Source organism: Trachurus japonicus, chromosome 20, assembly GCF_045865225.1.
Source record: "Trachurus japonicus isolate A0001 chromosome 20, Traja_1.0".
Taxonomy (NCBI): domain Eukaryota; kingdom Metazoa; phylum Chordata; class Actinopteri; order Carangiformes; family Carangidae; genus Trachurus; species Trachurus japonicus.
Window position 1 is genome coordinate 23181605 of NC_140926.1, and position 16857 is coordinate 23198461.

The 16857-nt window shown below is 43.2% G+C and overlaps 1 protein-coding gene across 5 annotated transcripts in view; it reads right to left on the bottom strand.

Moving 5' to 3' along the window:
- The window catches only part of rps6ka3b (ribosomal protein S6 kinase A3b), a 55533-nt gene that overhangs the window by 5227 nt on the left and 33449 nt on the right, over nucleotides 1-16857 (bottom strand). For 3 of the 5 annotated variants that reach the window (XM_085763519.1, XM_085763521.1, XM_085763517.1), the window contains 16 exons: nucleotides 12093-12209; nucleotides 11459-11540; nucleotides 10012-10092; nucleotides 9757-9836; nucleotides 8503-8609; nucleotides 8341-8378; nucleotides 8042-8184; nucleotides 6517-6587; nucleotides 5834-5922; nucleotides 4908-4972; nucleotides 4700-4802; nucleotides 4464-4573; nucleotides 2643-2768; nucleotides 2442-2531; nucleotides 1162-1320; nucleotides 138-299 (listed from right to left, as the gene is read on the bottom strand). In XM_085763519.1, the coding sequence (XP_085619645.1) occupies nucleotides 138-299; nucleotides 1162-1320; nucleotides 2442-2531; nucleotides 2643-2768; nucleotides 4464-4573; nucleotides 4700-4802; nucleotides 4908-4972; nucleotides 5834-5922; nucleotides 6517-6587; nucleotides 8042-8184; nucleotides 8341-8378; nucleotides 8503-8609; nucleotides 9757-9836; nucleotides 10012-10092; nucleotides 11459-11540; nucleotides 12093-12209 (1623 nt within the window). The remainder of the gene's footprint in view (nucleotides 1-137; nucleotides 300-1161; nucleotides 1321-2441; nucleotides 2532-2642; nucleotides 2769-4463; nucleotides 4574-4699; nucleotides 4803-4907; nucleotides 4973-5833; nucleotides 5923-6516; nucleotides 6588-8041; nucleotides 8185-8340; nucleotides 8379-8502; nucleotides 8610-9756; nucleotides 9837-10011; nucleotides 10093-11458; nucleotides 11541-12092; nucleotides 12210-16857) is intronic. The other 2 variants (XM_085763520.1, XM_085763518.1) reach the window with 1 other exon arrangement.

Here is a 16857-nt window from a genome sequence, read left to right on the forward strand (position 1 = left end):
AGCTCATGTACATCTCATAACTAACAACATGAGGAGTTAAAATGATCATCTGACATCAGTATAAAAGTGGCGGGGACGGATCGGCATTATCTGGACACTGGCAGGGACGTGTCCCCACTGTGGGACAGCTGACCTACCTCTGGAGCCACAAAGTTAGCGGTGTAGCACGGTGTCATGAGCAGGCCGTTCTCCGCTCTCAGCTGTTTGGCGAAGCCGAAGTCACAGATCCTGATGGACTCGGCGTTCCCGCTCTCGTCCACGTAGAGGATGTTACTGGGCTTCAGGTCTCTGTGCACCACCTGCAGACACACATGGAGGACATGGTAAAAGATACTCTTCAGGTTATAGTCACTGTTTACTGTGCAGTGTCAGCACCAAACCAACTTGGACATAACTTTATATTATTTACACTGTTTTGCTGAACTGGGAAAATTGTTTGTGTTCTGAAAATGCTTTAATTTGGTTTGTGTAGATAAAAGCCTTTTGTCTTAGATTACAGCCTTCCTTTTAGTGGTGAGAAGATGAAGTATCCAAACTGTTTTTTAAAGGCAACCAAACAGTCACAGTAAACACAGAGGCCGATGCCTTTGTATCTCTCCCAACTGTCATAGCAACATTAAAGGAAATGTTGCAAAAACATTTCAGTTAGACCAGTTGTGACATCTGCAGTTATTTCTCAATGTGAACTTTAATTGCGAGGACAGCTGAACTACACAAAAAAAAACTTCCAATAATAAATAAAGGAAGAATAAATGGGGTTTAAATTGAGGAATTGAAAAATTAAACTCTTTATTTTGTACTTGATTTTTCCTGTAATTAGAACTACACATTTCTTTCCAGGAAGCTTTTCAGAGTCATTATGACAGAGCAGAGCTGACACTTTACTTTCTGTGCTTCCTCTTACTAATCACACCCACATTTACCCAGTCACTGCTTCCTCCAGCCTGTCACTGGGAAACACACCAAATTAATTCAGCGTGAATTCTACCAATGATTAAAATTACGTTTTTCTAATTAAATGCACCTCTAGCACTGAACAGCTGTAATTATGAGTGAACAGTTGTAATCTGTGTGTACGCACACAGCCCAACTTCCACTGTCTCGTCTCCCTGTCGTACATGAAGCATCATGAGTCCAGAATCCGGCGGTTCAGTGACGTACCCCCTGCACGTGCAGATACTCCAGTGTCTTGGTGATGGTGTAGAGAACAGCGCTGGCCTCTCTCTCGGAGAAAAACTTCTGTCGGAGGATCTTGTCCAGCAGCTCGCCTCCTTTCATCAGCTCCGTCACCAGGAACACCGAGCGCCCGTCGTCATACACCTACGACGTGGAAACAGATCAACACTGAGTCACTACAGTTTAGTCACTGGCTGCTCTGTTAATGAACTCATCCACTCACAGTCATTCACATTTCACTCGATGTCACAGTTTCAGACATGAAAGAGGCTGAAAATAAAGATTAGAACAATTTGAAAACTGAACATTTTTATAATTTTTTTCCTGATATCTAAGGGTAATGTTCACTATTTTCAAAAGACAAATTAATCAATGAAATAATCAACAAATTTACTGCTAAGTGCTCAACTCTGTATTGTGGTGCAAGACAATGGACTTCACTAACAAAACGTTGAGAGAGAGAATGTGTGGTGGTGAATATGTGAAAAGTGTGAAAATTTGCTAATAGTTGGATTTCGCAGTCTCCAAATGTCTCCGAGACCAAAGTCATTCATATATAATGAAATGGTTTCAGATGAATTCCATGATTTAAGGTATAGTCTTGATCTATTACTGTATAAGAAGAGTAAGAAGAGAAAAATGTGTGAAAAAATGGAGAATTATCATTGTTTGGACCATAGACTTGCAATTATGACATTTTTATCATGTAGTGAAGTGTTGAATAACAACGCCCTTCTGATCGCTGACTTTAGAGTAAGTGGGATATTTCTTCTTATTAAAATTGTGAAATTCAGAGCGCCACAGCAGCAGAGAGGAAGTAAAGCATAGATGTACTGATTCGATAATGAATCAACTGAAATGAAAAAACTCCTGAAAACCACTTTCTTTCTGGTGTTTGGACAAAGGGCTGAATCATGTGTGCAGCAGCCTTCTCAACACAGGAACTAAACAAAAACATGAATACAGATAAAACTGTCTTTTGTTACTGGAACTGATGCAAGTGAGGAAATTTTCACCCAGCAGCAAAATGATATTTTTAACTCTAATTAAGACTGAGTCAGAGAAACAGTGAAAACCCGAGCGAAGCCGTTAGCATCGAAGCAGGACATTGTTTCTTAATCTTAATCTGTCCAGTGATGAACGGTTCAACACCTTAAAGTAAAGACAGCAGATGTTCACAGTCAGACGCTGAGGGTGGATTTCACTTGAATCACGTAAAACCGTTAGAACCACAGATTATTGACCACTGGTTGTGTGTGACTCACGTCCTTGAGGGTGATGATGTTGGGGTGCTGTCCGTATCTCAGCAGGATCTCCACCTCCTCCGACGGGTCTCTCTTGGCCTTGTTGATGATCTGTGAAACGGACAAATGTACGTTAACGGTGTTGAAAATGCAGGAAGCAGACGTTACACTGCAAACCACCGTGCACGGATGCCATGTGTCTTTTTTTAAAATTTTTTTTACCTTGACTGCGTACTCCATGCCAGTTCCTTTGTGTATGCAGCGTTTACAGATGGAGTAGGAGCCGACGCCGATGTCCTCTTTGATCTCGTAGGCGTCTGAGAACTGCGATGTGCTTCGGTGCAGCTGCTACATACAAAGACACAAAGATAAATATTATATCAGTGTTGATAACTGAGGGTGTTACAGTGTCGCTTCGCAGAAATAAGCACTTTTGTGGGTGGGTGTTGTTTGGATGCGTCCTATTGAAAGCTTTTGTTGACGGCTATTTATTTATTCATTACTAAATAATCTCAAACTGACGTCCACTTAGTGGCTTTTTCAGGAGCTTTGAGTGCATCTGGCACATTATCAGTAATCTACAGTCTTTCAGCCTCAGACACTTGCACGACCCAATTGGAGTTACTCACTAATGCTCTGCAGTTAACGATCAGCAAACTGGGAGAATAATGGAAATGATTGCTATTTCAGTTTTTATATGTCCTCCTTTCCTTTCACTGTGCAGCAGCAGCATTCAACAACACAAATTCCTGCTGTCAATGAAGCTGCACTGCAGTTACAGTCCAGTGTTCATGTGTTGGTCCACTCATTACTGTTGTAATGTTCTGTTGTTGCACCATAGGGGCTGATGACGATGTGACAGCATTATATCTCAGGCCCTGTTCAGGCCTGCTGTTGACATTTACCTTCAGTGAAGTGGTCAGCTCTAAACACAAACAGTTCAAGCCTGAGGCCACTTGTGATTGGATCTCACTTCCCTGCTTTACATGCAAATAAACAGACGTGAATGAGGGAGAACAAGGAAGTGAGAGAGAGACGGAGAGATATAGAAATGGGCAAGGGGGAGTTCAATAAATTACTGTGGGTTAGGGTTATAAAGTTAAGTTTAAAGAGATAGTTCAACATTTTGGCAAATTGGCCGATTGCCAATCCCTAAGGAGTAGGTTTATTACATTTAATTGTCGGTGCAAGTTATTTTTAGAACGGCGGAAGAGAGCCGCAAGCTGCTCAGAGCTACGCTAATGGGATTTCTTGGTTTCCCTCATCAAACTCATCAAATACACAATCAAACAACTCTGGTGGACAAGTTGTGACCTGCACATTCACCACGCTATGAGATAATAACGGAACGTTACAAGACAGAGTTGTTTTAGAGGCAAATTCATGCAAAACCGCTGATGCATGTTCCCATCGGGGGCAGTTTTTCGGCAAACATTGTCTGCATTTTCCTTGAAAACAATTGTGTCTCATAACGTTCCATTATTATCTCATAGTGTGGTGAATGTGCAGGTCACAACTTCCAACAATTGTTGGATTGTGTATTTGATGAGTTTGATGAGGGAAACCAAGAAATTCTATTAGCCTCCGTAGTGTAGCTCTGAGCAGCTTGTGGTTCTGCTCCGCCGTTCTAAAAATAGCTTGCACCAACAATTAAAGGTGATGAGCCTACTGCTAAACTATAGGGATTATGGCAATGGGCTGATTTGCTAAAATGTTTAACTATCCCTTTAATCTATTTGAAATAGTAGAGGACATCAGGAGAGTCGTTGCTCCTTTAGTGTGTTCAGGATGTTTGTGTTCACTCTGTGTTCGCCCTGAGTGATCAGCTCTCTCGCTGCATCTTGGATTCATTCACTCCTCAACGTAGATCACTTGTGATCAGATCACCTGAGACAGATGTTAACACCTGGCCTGAATGGGGCCTCAGGGCATGTCTGCTTATTCATTGACCTGGCTCATTAGTCCCTGTGTCTGACAGCTTGTTTTACAAGTGATATCAACCTCTGGAAGGTCCACATCTACACAACCAGTGTGTGTTTGTACCTGAACAATAGCATTGGGTAGTGGTTGTGTCTCCTCCTCTGTTATGGCCACAAAACTGAATCCTCTGAACAGCTGGTGGGCGTTGGCGCTTGGAGGAACCCCTGGAGAGTCTGAGACAGACACGGGAACAGCTGTTAATCCTCACCGCTCAATCAAATGAGACTTCATTGAGAATGTAGTTCAGTGTTGAGTAAAGAGGAGGAAGAGGAGGAGGAGGTGAAGTGACAGTCAGGCACCTCTGGGTGTTTTAGCTGTGAACTCCGGATCAAAATAGAAAGTGTCATCAGGTCGTCCTGAAGCCGGCTTGAAAGGAGGAGGGATCTCTCTGCGGAAGAGTTTCTGTGGAGAGAGGAGAGCCAGGATGAAACAGAGTTAAGACAAAATAATGAAAGAAATATATTCAGTCCAGGTTTGTTTCTGTGTCTCTGAGTGAAAAACACTGACGTTCCAGTCGATGGTGCTGAAGAACTGGTGTCTCTTGATCTCTTCTACTCCATCTGGTCCAGCTCCTGCAAAGAGACACACGAGCAGTGAGTCCAGAGCAGCACGCGACAGACCAGCAGGGGGCAGAGTGACTGCTCTGTACATCACAGCATCACTGTCTAACCCCCACAGACAAACACTGAGCCACTGTCAGAGCCCACTGCTTCCTGATGAGTCCTTTAAAGAACACCTTTGATCTTTTTTATTGTTTTATTAAGAGACAGTTATTAAGAAAGAGCATTTGTTTATTTCACCATTTTCAGCAGCAGATTTATCTGTCACTGTCTCAACATAATGTACTAAAAATAAAAAGAATTTATTTTCTGATAACCCTTGTCTCCATTGAGAAGATACTGTTCAAGTTCACTGAACCTGAGTTACAGACAGTGACTATTCCGCCTGTAACTGGACCTTATGTGTGGAAAACACTTTGAAGCCACAGTCTGAACCAAGTGTGTGTGAGCAGCTGCTGCAGTGATGTGAGGATCCTAAAATACTTAGCACAGATACAACCAGGTGGTCTAGGTTGTGGATTGACTAAAACAAACAGAAAGCATCACTAGCAAAATAAATAGTCCATCCACATTTGGTACTGTAGTGAGTCAAGGATGGATGGAAGATGGTGTGTGAGCATGTGTGTGAGTTCTTCTAAAACCCTAAATGAGCCCCGGCAGGCTTTCGTGTGATTACACTGGAAAGAGTGAGAGTGAAATCCACCTCCTCCTTGTTTTCTGCAGTGACTCAATAACAACAGTGTCCTGCTTTGTCTGGAGGAGGTGAGCAACTGTGTCTTAAGATGTGAGGCGCCTTCATTGATTCAATCAGGGAGCAAATGATGCACTTGGCTGAAGTTCAACACAAAGCAGTGATAAAACAGTGAGTTGGACCTAATCTGTTGGCAGGGTTGCGCTTGAAAAGGTTCCTGAGGAGACTCTGAGCTTCTGAACTCAAGAACTGTGGCATCCCCAGCTTGGCCCTGCGAAGACACAGAGAGACACAGAGAGGGGGGGTGAGACTGAAGGCTGTGGGTTTATTACTGAGGAGCTGTCATCAAATGTCCATATTGCATATCCAAAATGAAAGTATCTGAAAGACTAGACGATAATATGTCTCACACACAGGAAACACAGTCAGCAGAGTACAGAGAGTCTGCTCAGCAGTTTCTACAGTCAGAGAGTGAGAGAGACGACAGAGGAAACAGGAGGGGTTAATATTTCCTCTCCTTTGTTTTTTTCTCCCATTATCTCAAACATAATTAGACTTTCTTCTCTCTTCTCTTCTTCCAAATCTTCTTTCCCCTCCTCTGTCCCCTCCCTCACTGTTCTAAATGGATACCAGCACACTCCCAGTCCAGCCCTCCTATCCCTCCTCTGCTCTGTCCATCCTCATCCTCCTCTCCCTCCTGAGAGCTGCACTTTATCTCCTCTATTATAAATCCTTCACTTCCGCCTGGGCTGATTCTGTGGAGGGAGGGGGGGCTGTCAGTCTCTCTCTGATGTACAGTAAGCTGTAATAAAAGCTGTTAGGTGGCGACTATATTGGACTTTTCCGGCAGTGTGGAGCGTCTTACTTGAGGATCATGGTCATGGTCTCTTTCCGGTCTTTTCCCTGAAACGGCAGCGTTCCCGTCAGCATCTCAAACTGGAAGAAAGAGAAGACAACACATGTCTGACACTCAGCTGATGCTGTAAACTCTGGAGGTTACAGGCTTAATGCAATAAAAAATAAAAATAAATAAATGAATACATGCATACAACAATATAATAATATTAATTTCAATGAAGAACTCCCAGTAAATAACTCTCAAGCATACATTTTAGTAGCTTTAAAGTACAATAAGGTTCTGTAGCTTTGTTACACATAAGCACACAGTGTAAAGGTTGTATATTATTTTGGATACATTGGCATCACTGTAACCAACTGAGGTCATAGTGTCAATGATTTGTGGCCTTAAACTTAAGAACAAGTTCTATGTTCACTTTCCATATCTAGTCCAATATAGAGTGTGGAGTGTCCAGATGTGTTGTGTGACAGTGACTGTGTAGTGCCAACTATTGTAGCCTATACATCATTGTAAGATACAGTATATAAAATACTCCAATAAACTGTCTGTAATTATTGGGCACAAATCAAGTTCATAACAGATGCTGGAAAAGTAAAATTGAATGAAATGGCTGAAACTCTTCTAATACCCTCTGAACTACAAGAGTGGATAAACATTATGGTTAAAACAGCTTCATATGAAGTTATGCTCAACAAGATGAATAACAGGAATAAGATCAAGGCACCAGTCTGGGACTTGTTTTGGACTCACATCACATTGACTGATGAAGCTACAGCTTGAAAACCTTTTCCTGAGTGTATCCAACATGTTGTATGTATATGCTCTCCAGCTATGCAAATGCATCAATATGTCCCCTATACATCATCTACGTATATGGTACTTTTATTTTATTCTTGTTTTGCTATGCCACTGATGCTACATGTAATGTGCCTAAGATGTCTCACAATGTAAAATGTTCTACTGTCAAACACCAGAGATAAAAGAAATACAAACTTGAATTACAAAAAAAGAAACTCTTCTAATAACTGATTCATGGAGTGATTTTAAGCAAATATACTGAATAATCTTTAGTTCCAAGTTCTTCACTTTGAAGATTTGATGTTTTCCTTTTACTGTTTACAGTTTAAAGCAGATAAAACAACTGTCATCTTAATTGGAAATAAAATTAGTATTTGCAGCCCAATTTCCAATTTAAAAACTAATCAAAGACTGATGTTTAAAAAGCTCAATCTCCAATTCTATTTCATTTTTTATTGCAAGTTGTTTTTAAATATGCAGCATGGATCAGGATCCAAAATGCAGACAGCATCAGAACTTCTCCACTGGGTTTCTTTAAGGCGTTACACCTTCACATTTCACTGACCCGACTATTTGAGGCCGAGTTAATTATCAAACTAACCCTAACCCAAACTAACCCTAACCCAAACTAACCCTAACCCACACAATTAGCAGGGAGCGTCATGACAACCCTTCCCTCCCTGCAGCCTGTGGGCCTGCAGTGTGACCAATGAGCGAGCAGCGTCCCCCTCACCATGAGCACGCCGTACGACCACCAGTCGGCGCTGTGTGTGTGTCCTCGCCTGTTCACCACCTCAGGAGCCATGTACTCCACGGTGCCGCAGAAGGAGTAGGCTTTGTTCTCGTGGTCTATTGACTCTTTGCTGAGGCCAAAGTCTGAACACACACACAAACCAGAGCGTTATCTTCATTTACAGCAGTGAAAATATGATATGCAAACAGACCTCAGTGTGGCACGCAGCGGCTGAAATGAACAACTGAAGCAGACACACACCAGAGGAAACACAATCTTTGAAGTGTTACATTACGCACCGGTCAGCTTGATGTGTCCCTCCTCATCCAGCAGGATGCTGAAACGACAGAAATGCTTTTTGTATTCTGAAGGAAATGTCTGGAGGGGGAAAAATGCAGCATGACTCTGAGTCTGAGTATCTGTGTGTGTGTGTGTGTGTGTGTGTGTGTGTGTGTGCATACTTCTCAGGCTTGAGATCTCTATAAATGATGCCGAGGCTGTGAAGGTGATCGAGAGCCAGAGCGAGTTCAGCGAGGTAAAACTTCACATCCTCCTCTGTGAACATCACCTGCAACACAGCACAATTTAAGTTATTGTTGCATTGAACGTCACAGCATACCACTGCTATTCAACATCAGCACCTCGGTGAACAAACAGTGCTGTATATTCATGTTCATGGACAGTGACATTGCTGTGGTATTGTGTGTTGCCTTACACAACATGCTCAGTCTTAGTTTGCAGAAAATGGAGCACCCACACAGTTATGTAGTGCAGCTTTAAATTAATCTGAGGTAAAAAAAAAATAAAAAATAAAAAATTAAAGCATCTTTTACAGGAAATGTGCGTACTGAATCTTTTTTTTGTTGTTTTCATACTTTGTTGTGCTGAAACTCCTGTGAAGCGGAGTGTGTAACATTGACAGGATCCATCCTCACCTTTGTCAAACTGTGCTAACTAGTCTACACCAAATGTTCCCAACCTGTGTGTTACCTCTGGGTACTGAAAGTGTGCTGAAAAATCATTGCATCAGGCAAAACAGCATAATGTTGATGAAATGTGTAATTAATTAACAAAATATATAGTGGAAAAAAATAATGGAAATTGTGCCTGTGTGCTGAAATATCCCATCCATGGTATAATGTGGAGTATTAAAATGAAGAGCTGATTAGCAACAGGAAGTACTGCTGGTCTCTGTGTGGTTTGGGGTTTGGATGTGGGCCATCAGTGTTTTTGTTCATGTTCAATGAACGATCGTTCATTAATATGTAGCGGAAAACAACACCAGCACCACAGTGTCACAGCGCTAATGTAAACCCTGGTTGGATAAGGATTCAAAATTGGATGAAATCTGACACATAGTTTGATAAAGTTATTGCTGTCTGTGGTTCTATATGGGCTGTGGCAATTTTTTCTTTTTAAATAATAGCTTGCAGCAATGTACTGAAAAAACAACAAAAAAAACCAACTATGAACTAGTTCATTTTTGGACCCGTGAACTTAGTTCATAATTTAGTTCATTTTAAAATTTGTGAACTGAACTTTGAACTAGTTCATGTAGAAAGTGGACTTTCCCAACACTGCCAGTCTACACCTCACTTCACCTGATTCCTTTCTCCGTCTATTTCTTATGAGTCTGACTTCATACATTCTGATTAATTCTATCTCCTGCATGTTTTTTAATGCTCTCGAGCTGAAACAGGTGAAGCAGGTGTCACCTCCTTAGAGAGACGAGTGAAGAGATCTCCTCCTCTGAGAAAATCCAGGATCAAGTAGAGCTTCCCCTCCGTCTGAAACGCTGCAGGAAGGAAGGAAACAGAGGAAAGTGAATTTAGATAAGATCGGAGAAGTTCCCTGCCTGCTGAACGTTTCCACTGCCAGCTTTGTTGCTTGCTAAAAGAGGAGCAATGAGCTCTGATTGGCTGGAGCGGAGCTGGTGACTCATCAGGGAGGTCTGTTATTGTCTGACTCACCGTAGTGCAGTTTGACGATGAAGGGATGGTTGACCTCCACCAGGATGTCTCTCTCCATCTTAGTCCTGACCCGGTCACGCACTGAGTACACATAGAGAGAGAGAGGGAGAGAGAGAGAGAGTGGAAAACACATAAATCAGCAGATAAAGCTCTTACTGAAAAGCCAAAATAAAACAGCCTCTCCCTTATTGAGTTTCTGTTTGGGCTGGAGAGGCGCCGAGATGGCAGCGACGACAAGCAGGATCACAGGGAGAAAAGCAGAAGGAACGCAACAAGAGAGAAAATAGGAAGAAAAGGGAAGGAAGGAAGAAACAAACAAACTGAGAAAGAGGAAAAAACACAAACAAAGAGGAAGTCAGAAAAGAGAGAAGAAGGAAACAGATGAGCTAAAGGAGCAGGTTGTATTTTTTTCACCAGCAGATGGTGCATGAGCTGAACATCACTCTCCTCCGTCTTTAGCTCCTGTTATCTGTTCGGTTTCACGTTCACGTGCAAAATTCCATTTTGGGAGGTGACGACTGAGCAAACCAAAAAACACCTAAAACACTCCAGATGACTTCATCTACTAAGACCCTCCGCTGACTGAAACTGTCCAATCCAAACTTTTTGTCGTCATACACAGATTTACTACATTGCCTCTACTCAATTTGAAGTTTGATGATGAGCAGTGGGACTAAAGAATAGAGGAATTAGTCACTACAATAAACTTCAGATCAGCCTTATTACAGTGTATTCCTGTTTGTTTACAGTCAACAGGTTAATGTGATCTGTAACTTTGATTTTAACCTGCTGTTTCCAGACATCACACATCATTAGGGCTGTCACAATCATGACCTTCTAGTTGACAATTTTATTGTGTTTTTCTGATCATGATTGTATGCCACTATTATAGTATCAGCCTAAACATAGTTTAATGATACACCGTATGAAGAAGAGACATTTATTGGCATACAGATGAATGGAAATCATTTTTTTTTTTTTTTAAGTATATTTTTTTGGCTTTTCGTGCCTTTATTTGATAGGACAGTTGAGAGTGTGACAGGAAATGGGAGGCAGAGATGGGTGGAATGACATGCAGGATAGGGCCGTCCGTCGCGGGACACGAACCGGGGCCGCCTGCAGCGAGGACTATAGCCTCAACACATGGGGCGGGTGCTCTACCAACTGAGCTACACAGCGCCCCATGAATGGAAATCATTTTAACGATTATGCAAGTCAAATAATTGTGATCAGTCGAGTATGTAATAATTGTGACAGGTCCTTAATCATGTTTGTGGATTAAATGGTAAAGGAATATTCAGTCTTCTCTCATTAGTATTTACAGTTCAGTTTGTTTTTCTCCAGTTTCTCTGTTTTTTTCCTCTCAATAATCATGAAGTGAAGTCAGACAGTTGGATTAGAGACAAACATTTAAAACAACATGTCACAGGAAGTGAGGGCTCTGTACCTTTCAGTGTGGCTTTCTTCAGGACCTTCATGGCGTACAGCTGCCCAGCATCTGGCCCAGTGATCTTCCTCACCAGAAACACCTACACACACACACAGTTACATGCATACATGCACAAAGTGAAAACCTAAGTCTCCAGCTGAAGCATTTAATTGATAAGTGTGTGAAACAGTGTATAATTTACACATTGTTAAGTCAAAGTATAAATGGGAATCAAAGTGTGTGTAGCCTACTCGTTGGTGTTTTGTGTGTTTGAATTTTTTGGGAGGTTAGCCCTCCTTTTCTAGGTTATACTTGTGTAGACCAACAACACACACACACACACACACACACACACACACACACACACACACACACACACACACAGACAGACACACACACAGCAGGAAGCTAATTGTTCATTCATAAAGATGATGATATAGAGCTAGAGTGTGAAGGGCCCTCAGCCTGCCATTTCCATGGCAACGGGCTCTCAAACACTGGCACAAGGGAAACACTCCAGGGATCTGAGTGGAAGTGAAGCCCACACTTAACGCTGAAGTACACACTCACACAAACAAACACACACACACACACACACACACACACACACACACACACACACACACACACACACACACACAGATGGAGGTACCTTGCCGAAGGAGCCTTGTCCCAGGACTTTACGCAGCTCGAACTGTCGAGGGTCGGCCTTCTCTGAGCCCTCCTTCACATGGTGGGTGATGCTGATCTCCTTGATCGGCACGTCATCCTGAAACACACACACACACAAACCATCAGGATCAGAATAAAGTTGTCTTCTTTTGTTCCAAGTGTCGCTGGAGCTTTTTGCTCTTTTCAAGCACCATGACCATGATTAAAGGTATAGTATGTAGGAATTCCCCCCATCTAGCGGTGCGGTTGCATTCACGTGAAATCGGGCAGACGTCAGACAGACAACAGACGCTGCATGTAACAAAATAAACAAGCGTCTATGTAAACAAGTGGTCCGACAGCACGAGGCAAAACAATAGAGGCCTGACAATATGTTGTCATGGTGATGTGGTATTGTTTTACCGTCTTTCTCTGGTGGAGTAAAATGACATGCGTTTGGTTTGCCGACGGCCGTCTGCCTGACTGCACCTGAATGCAACACCAGTGCCTCTGTCCTTCCTCACACTACACAGTGGTGACAGTTTTAACAGGCCGAGCCCACAGCTCCGCTGAGTTTCCGTGGTTACCTACGTTCACGCTGCCACTCAACGTAAAAAATGGCGATGCAACATGGCCGCCTCGGTTCGGTGCGTCGCCCACTTATGTACTTGTAACGACTTGTAACAACTCATTCTAAGGTACCAGAAAGCTTTCATTTGTATGTGGGTGTGATTCGACCACGGACACAGTCCAACTACCAACCCTGTCCAGAGGAGGTTCACCCACTGGCACCCAGGTTGCCATTGAACACAAGGTGAATACAAGGAACTCGGTCCACGGAGCGCCTCAATCAACCAGAATGCATTGCAGTTGCTGAGCGCTAAGACAAGTTTTCACAGAAGAAGCGGTTACACTGAATCTCCTCCACATTCAAACACAAGTGATGAAGCAGTGAGGCTAATTCAGACACGGTGTGTGTCTTGTAAAGGCCTGCTGGGAAATGTAGTGCATCAAGGAGCCGGTTATATCCAAAGGTAAAGTACAACAACGTTGACCGTGTCAGAAACTGGATTTTTCCAACTCATCCAGACTTCTTCACATCTCAGTGACTCACACAACAGGTTGAACAGGGTTCCCAAATGTTCGTCATCCACACAGCGGGAATCTACAACACACACACACACACACACACAGTTGTCATGGAGCCACCCCCGATACCTGGTTCCCGCTGAAGCTGAGTGACTAATGACACCATACTGTGCATGTGTGTGTGCAATCAGAGACACCACAGCTCCTTCTGCCGTTAACCCTCTCTGAAGCTTCCTGTTGATGCTCCACATAACCATGGAACGGAGCAGCCGGTGAACAGGTAAACAGGAGAACAGGTAAACACATCCATACTGCATTCGACCCGTCAGCGTCCTCTCCCTGCCTCCCCTTCATCCTCTCTATCCTCTTCCTCAGTCCCTCTGTCCTTCACTCCTTCACTCCTTCTCCTCTCCTCCCTCTCTTCCCTCTCCTCGTACCTGCAGTTCCCAGGTGTTGGCTGCTGGGTGTCCAAGTGTATTATGGGTCCTGTAGTCCCGACTGCGGCTGAGCTTCTGCGGCGTTAACATGCTCCTGTGCGTTGACGGTGAGGCGACAGGATGGAGCCAGCGCTGGCTTCTGCTCATCCTCTCTCTCTCTCCCTCAGAGAGATCTTTGCCTCCCTCCCTCCCTCCCTCCTTTCCTCCCTCATTCCCTCCTACTTTCTCACTTTTTCTATCTTTATTTGAACCGTTCTCACCTCTCCTTCTCCATCTTTCTTATTCTCTCACTCCCCTGTCTCGTGAGAACAGGTTGTAGACTGGAGAGGGAGAGTGGAGCCAGATGTGCAGCAGTACATCTCATCTCATCTTACTCAATGGAAAGTAAAAGTCTTGAATTTAAAATTAAAGTTACAGGTACATACATATTATTAGAAATAAAATTTAGTTTATTTGTGCAAACACATTGTGTGCTTTTTTGTGAATTATAAAAATCAACATTATGTTAAAAAACATTGATTTTTAGATAAAACTCACTGTTACAACTGTCTCTTATTTTCTTTATTGATTCATTTGCCTGTCACACGTAATGAACTAATTGTTGGTTTGTCTGATCTCCTTTGGTGTCTTCAAATATCCCAGAATATTCAGTTCACCATCAGAGAGATTTAAACAGTTGATCGATTCTCAGACTCCCTGCAGATAAACCAATGAATCGTGTCAGGTCTGATACTGTGCACAGCTCCACTCTCAGCCACACAAGGACACACAAACATGCAATTAACACTGCATGTCATCAAGTGTGGAGCATCACATCGCCGTATGTAAATGAGACTCGTCCTCCAGACAGAGACGACCGAAGACCGCGTCTCTGAACGGAGCTCAACGACACAAACAGCTGATAAACGCACAAAAGCAGAGTTCAGACGCTGCTGCCAAAAGAGATGGAGAAATGTTTGAAAAGCTGCATAGTTTAAGACGGTTGACATTTTAAGTGTGTGTGTGTGTCTGTCTATGTGTGTGTCTATGTGTGTGTGTGTGTGTGTGTGTGTGTGTGTGAGTCAGAACACAGATGGAGGATCAGAGCTGAAGCGACAGGATGCTCATGTAGCACCTCTTAATCACAGGATTAAAACTGCAAACCCTGCACCTGTGATCTGAACACACACACACACACACACACAAAAATGACACGTCTACACACCTGACCCCCCCCCCCCCCAGGCACACACTTTACCTTCGTCTCTTTCCACCTGTTATCATCCCCGTTTATTTCCATCCAAATTGTGCGATGGTGAAACTCACCAAGAGAAAACAGACGTGCGCGCACACACACACACACACACACCCTCCGATTCACTCTTCTGTTGACTTATTAGAGTGTATTTCTGTCACACACACTCGTGCAAAGCAGTGAACACAATGTCCACACATGCAAAGGGCGCAATGAATCCAGTCTTTGAGAAGTGTGAAATCACTGCTAGTCAGTGGGAGATGTAGTCCACTCTATCACAGTCAGTACTACAGTCAGTGGTGCAGCAGCAGCAGCAGCAGCAGCAGCAGCAGCAGCAGCAGCAGCTGTCACATCAAACTCATTCACAGAAAGGTAGGCCACCTATCAGGAGAGGATTCATGTCCGTGATGGCTTGGAAAAAACTAGTTAGAGGCTGTTTCCATTGTCAAGAATAAACCACAGGAAGTGGAGCTTCATCCTCTCCACAGTGGTCCAGGTGTGCATCCAGCGTGGGCCCTTTGGATCGAACCCTACATTTCCTCTCTGATAACATTGAAAATGAAAAGATGGCTTTAAAAGGAATAAACCTTAAAACTCAATGTCTTTGCCTAAGAAAATGACAATATCCACAACTGCCTGACAACTGGGCAGACTCAAGGTGCTGGTGAAGATTTCCTTATATAATCACTACTGGACAGTGACTATGAGCTCAAATGATCCGCTTTAGTAAACTTAGATATATAAGATAAAATAAATATATAAAATAGACCACACACTGTATTGATCACAGGAGAAAAAACTATCAGAGCAACTCCTCCTCTGTCAGTCGTGTGTGAACCTGTCAGAGTTCACTGGTTAAAGATGAGGCAGAAGATTGTTCAGAGACCATGATCTGATCTGAGGCCAGTGTTTGAATTGAGACATTTTGAAATTCCTCTAGTTTTAAATATCACAACCACCAAGCTTCAACAAAAGAAAAAAGAAAACAGCACTTGAGTGATTGTTTCACAGTCAGTTCAGTCAGCAGCTTGGTTCAGACTCATGTGTTTGTGTAACTGTGGAACAACACAACAGTAACAAAATGCACTGTTAAAGCAGATATCAGTGGAATGTTTTTGTTAATATAAGTCCTAAATAGTCCTATTTTCCGTCAGCAATCACTTACATGAAGTATTTCAGCCTAAACACGAGTCTCTCCGTCACTCTGCTCTGCTGTAACCCGAGGAGAAAATTTTCCTTGTGGGATACAAGTGTTATCCAATGAGGGGAGAGAACGGCATGAAGGGCTGTGTGTGCAGCCAAGGGATGCGCGTGAATGTGGTGACGTAGCACGAGGACCAATTGATGCCTGACAAGGGCGGGGGCTGCTAACTCATGGTGCGTTCAAGGAAACTCGTACTTTGTGTTTTTCCTTCCTGTGAAGTCATACCAGTTCGATCTGGTACGAGTTCACGGGTCGGAAGTTACGAGTGGCCGTTATAGGGAACTTTCACAGACAACAGGACGGTAAAAACACGAGCTACGGGTTACCTGGAACGCTACCAAGTCGTAGTTGTGACTTGAAGCTGTAACTTACGGTTTCAAAAGCCTGCCTTGAACACAGCATTAACCGAAACGGCCGTGCCACTGATATCTGCTTTAAATACTAAGCACAGCTTTCTAGTCATTTATTTGAGGGAGAAAAGTGACTGAACAATTTCCACTTGTATCAAGAAAAGTGACTGAACAATTTCCACTCGTATCAGAGCAGAGTGTGACCTGGAGGATCTGTACTCCGTCTCCAGTGATGGAGCTGAGGACTTTGTCCACCTCTGGACATAATCAAATCAACAGCTGCTAAATTAGTCTCAGATAGTCAGAGCTGTGTCCTCAGAGGTGTCAGTGCAGCAGAGGATGGTCTCCTGCACCTGCTCTCATTCTGCTGCACTGGAAAAAACACTCTGCCTTGTTGAAATTCTTCAAACCAATCTCCATCATCTGACCTCCGGATGCAGAGGCGGTGCACA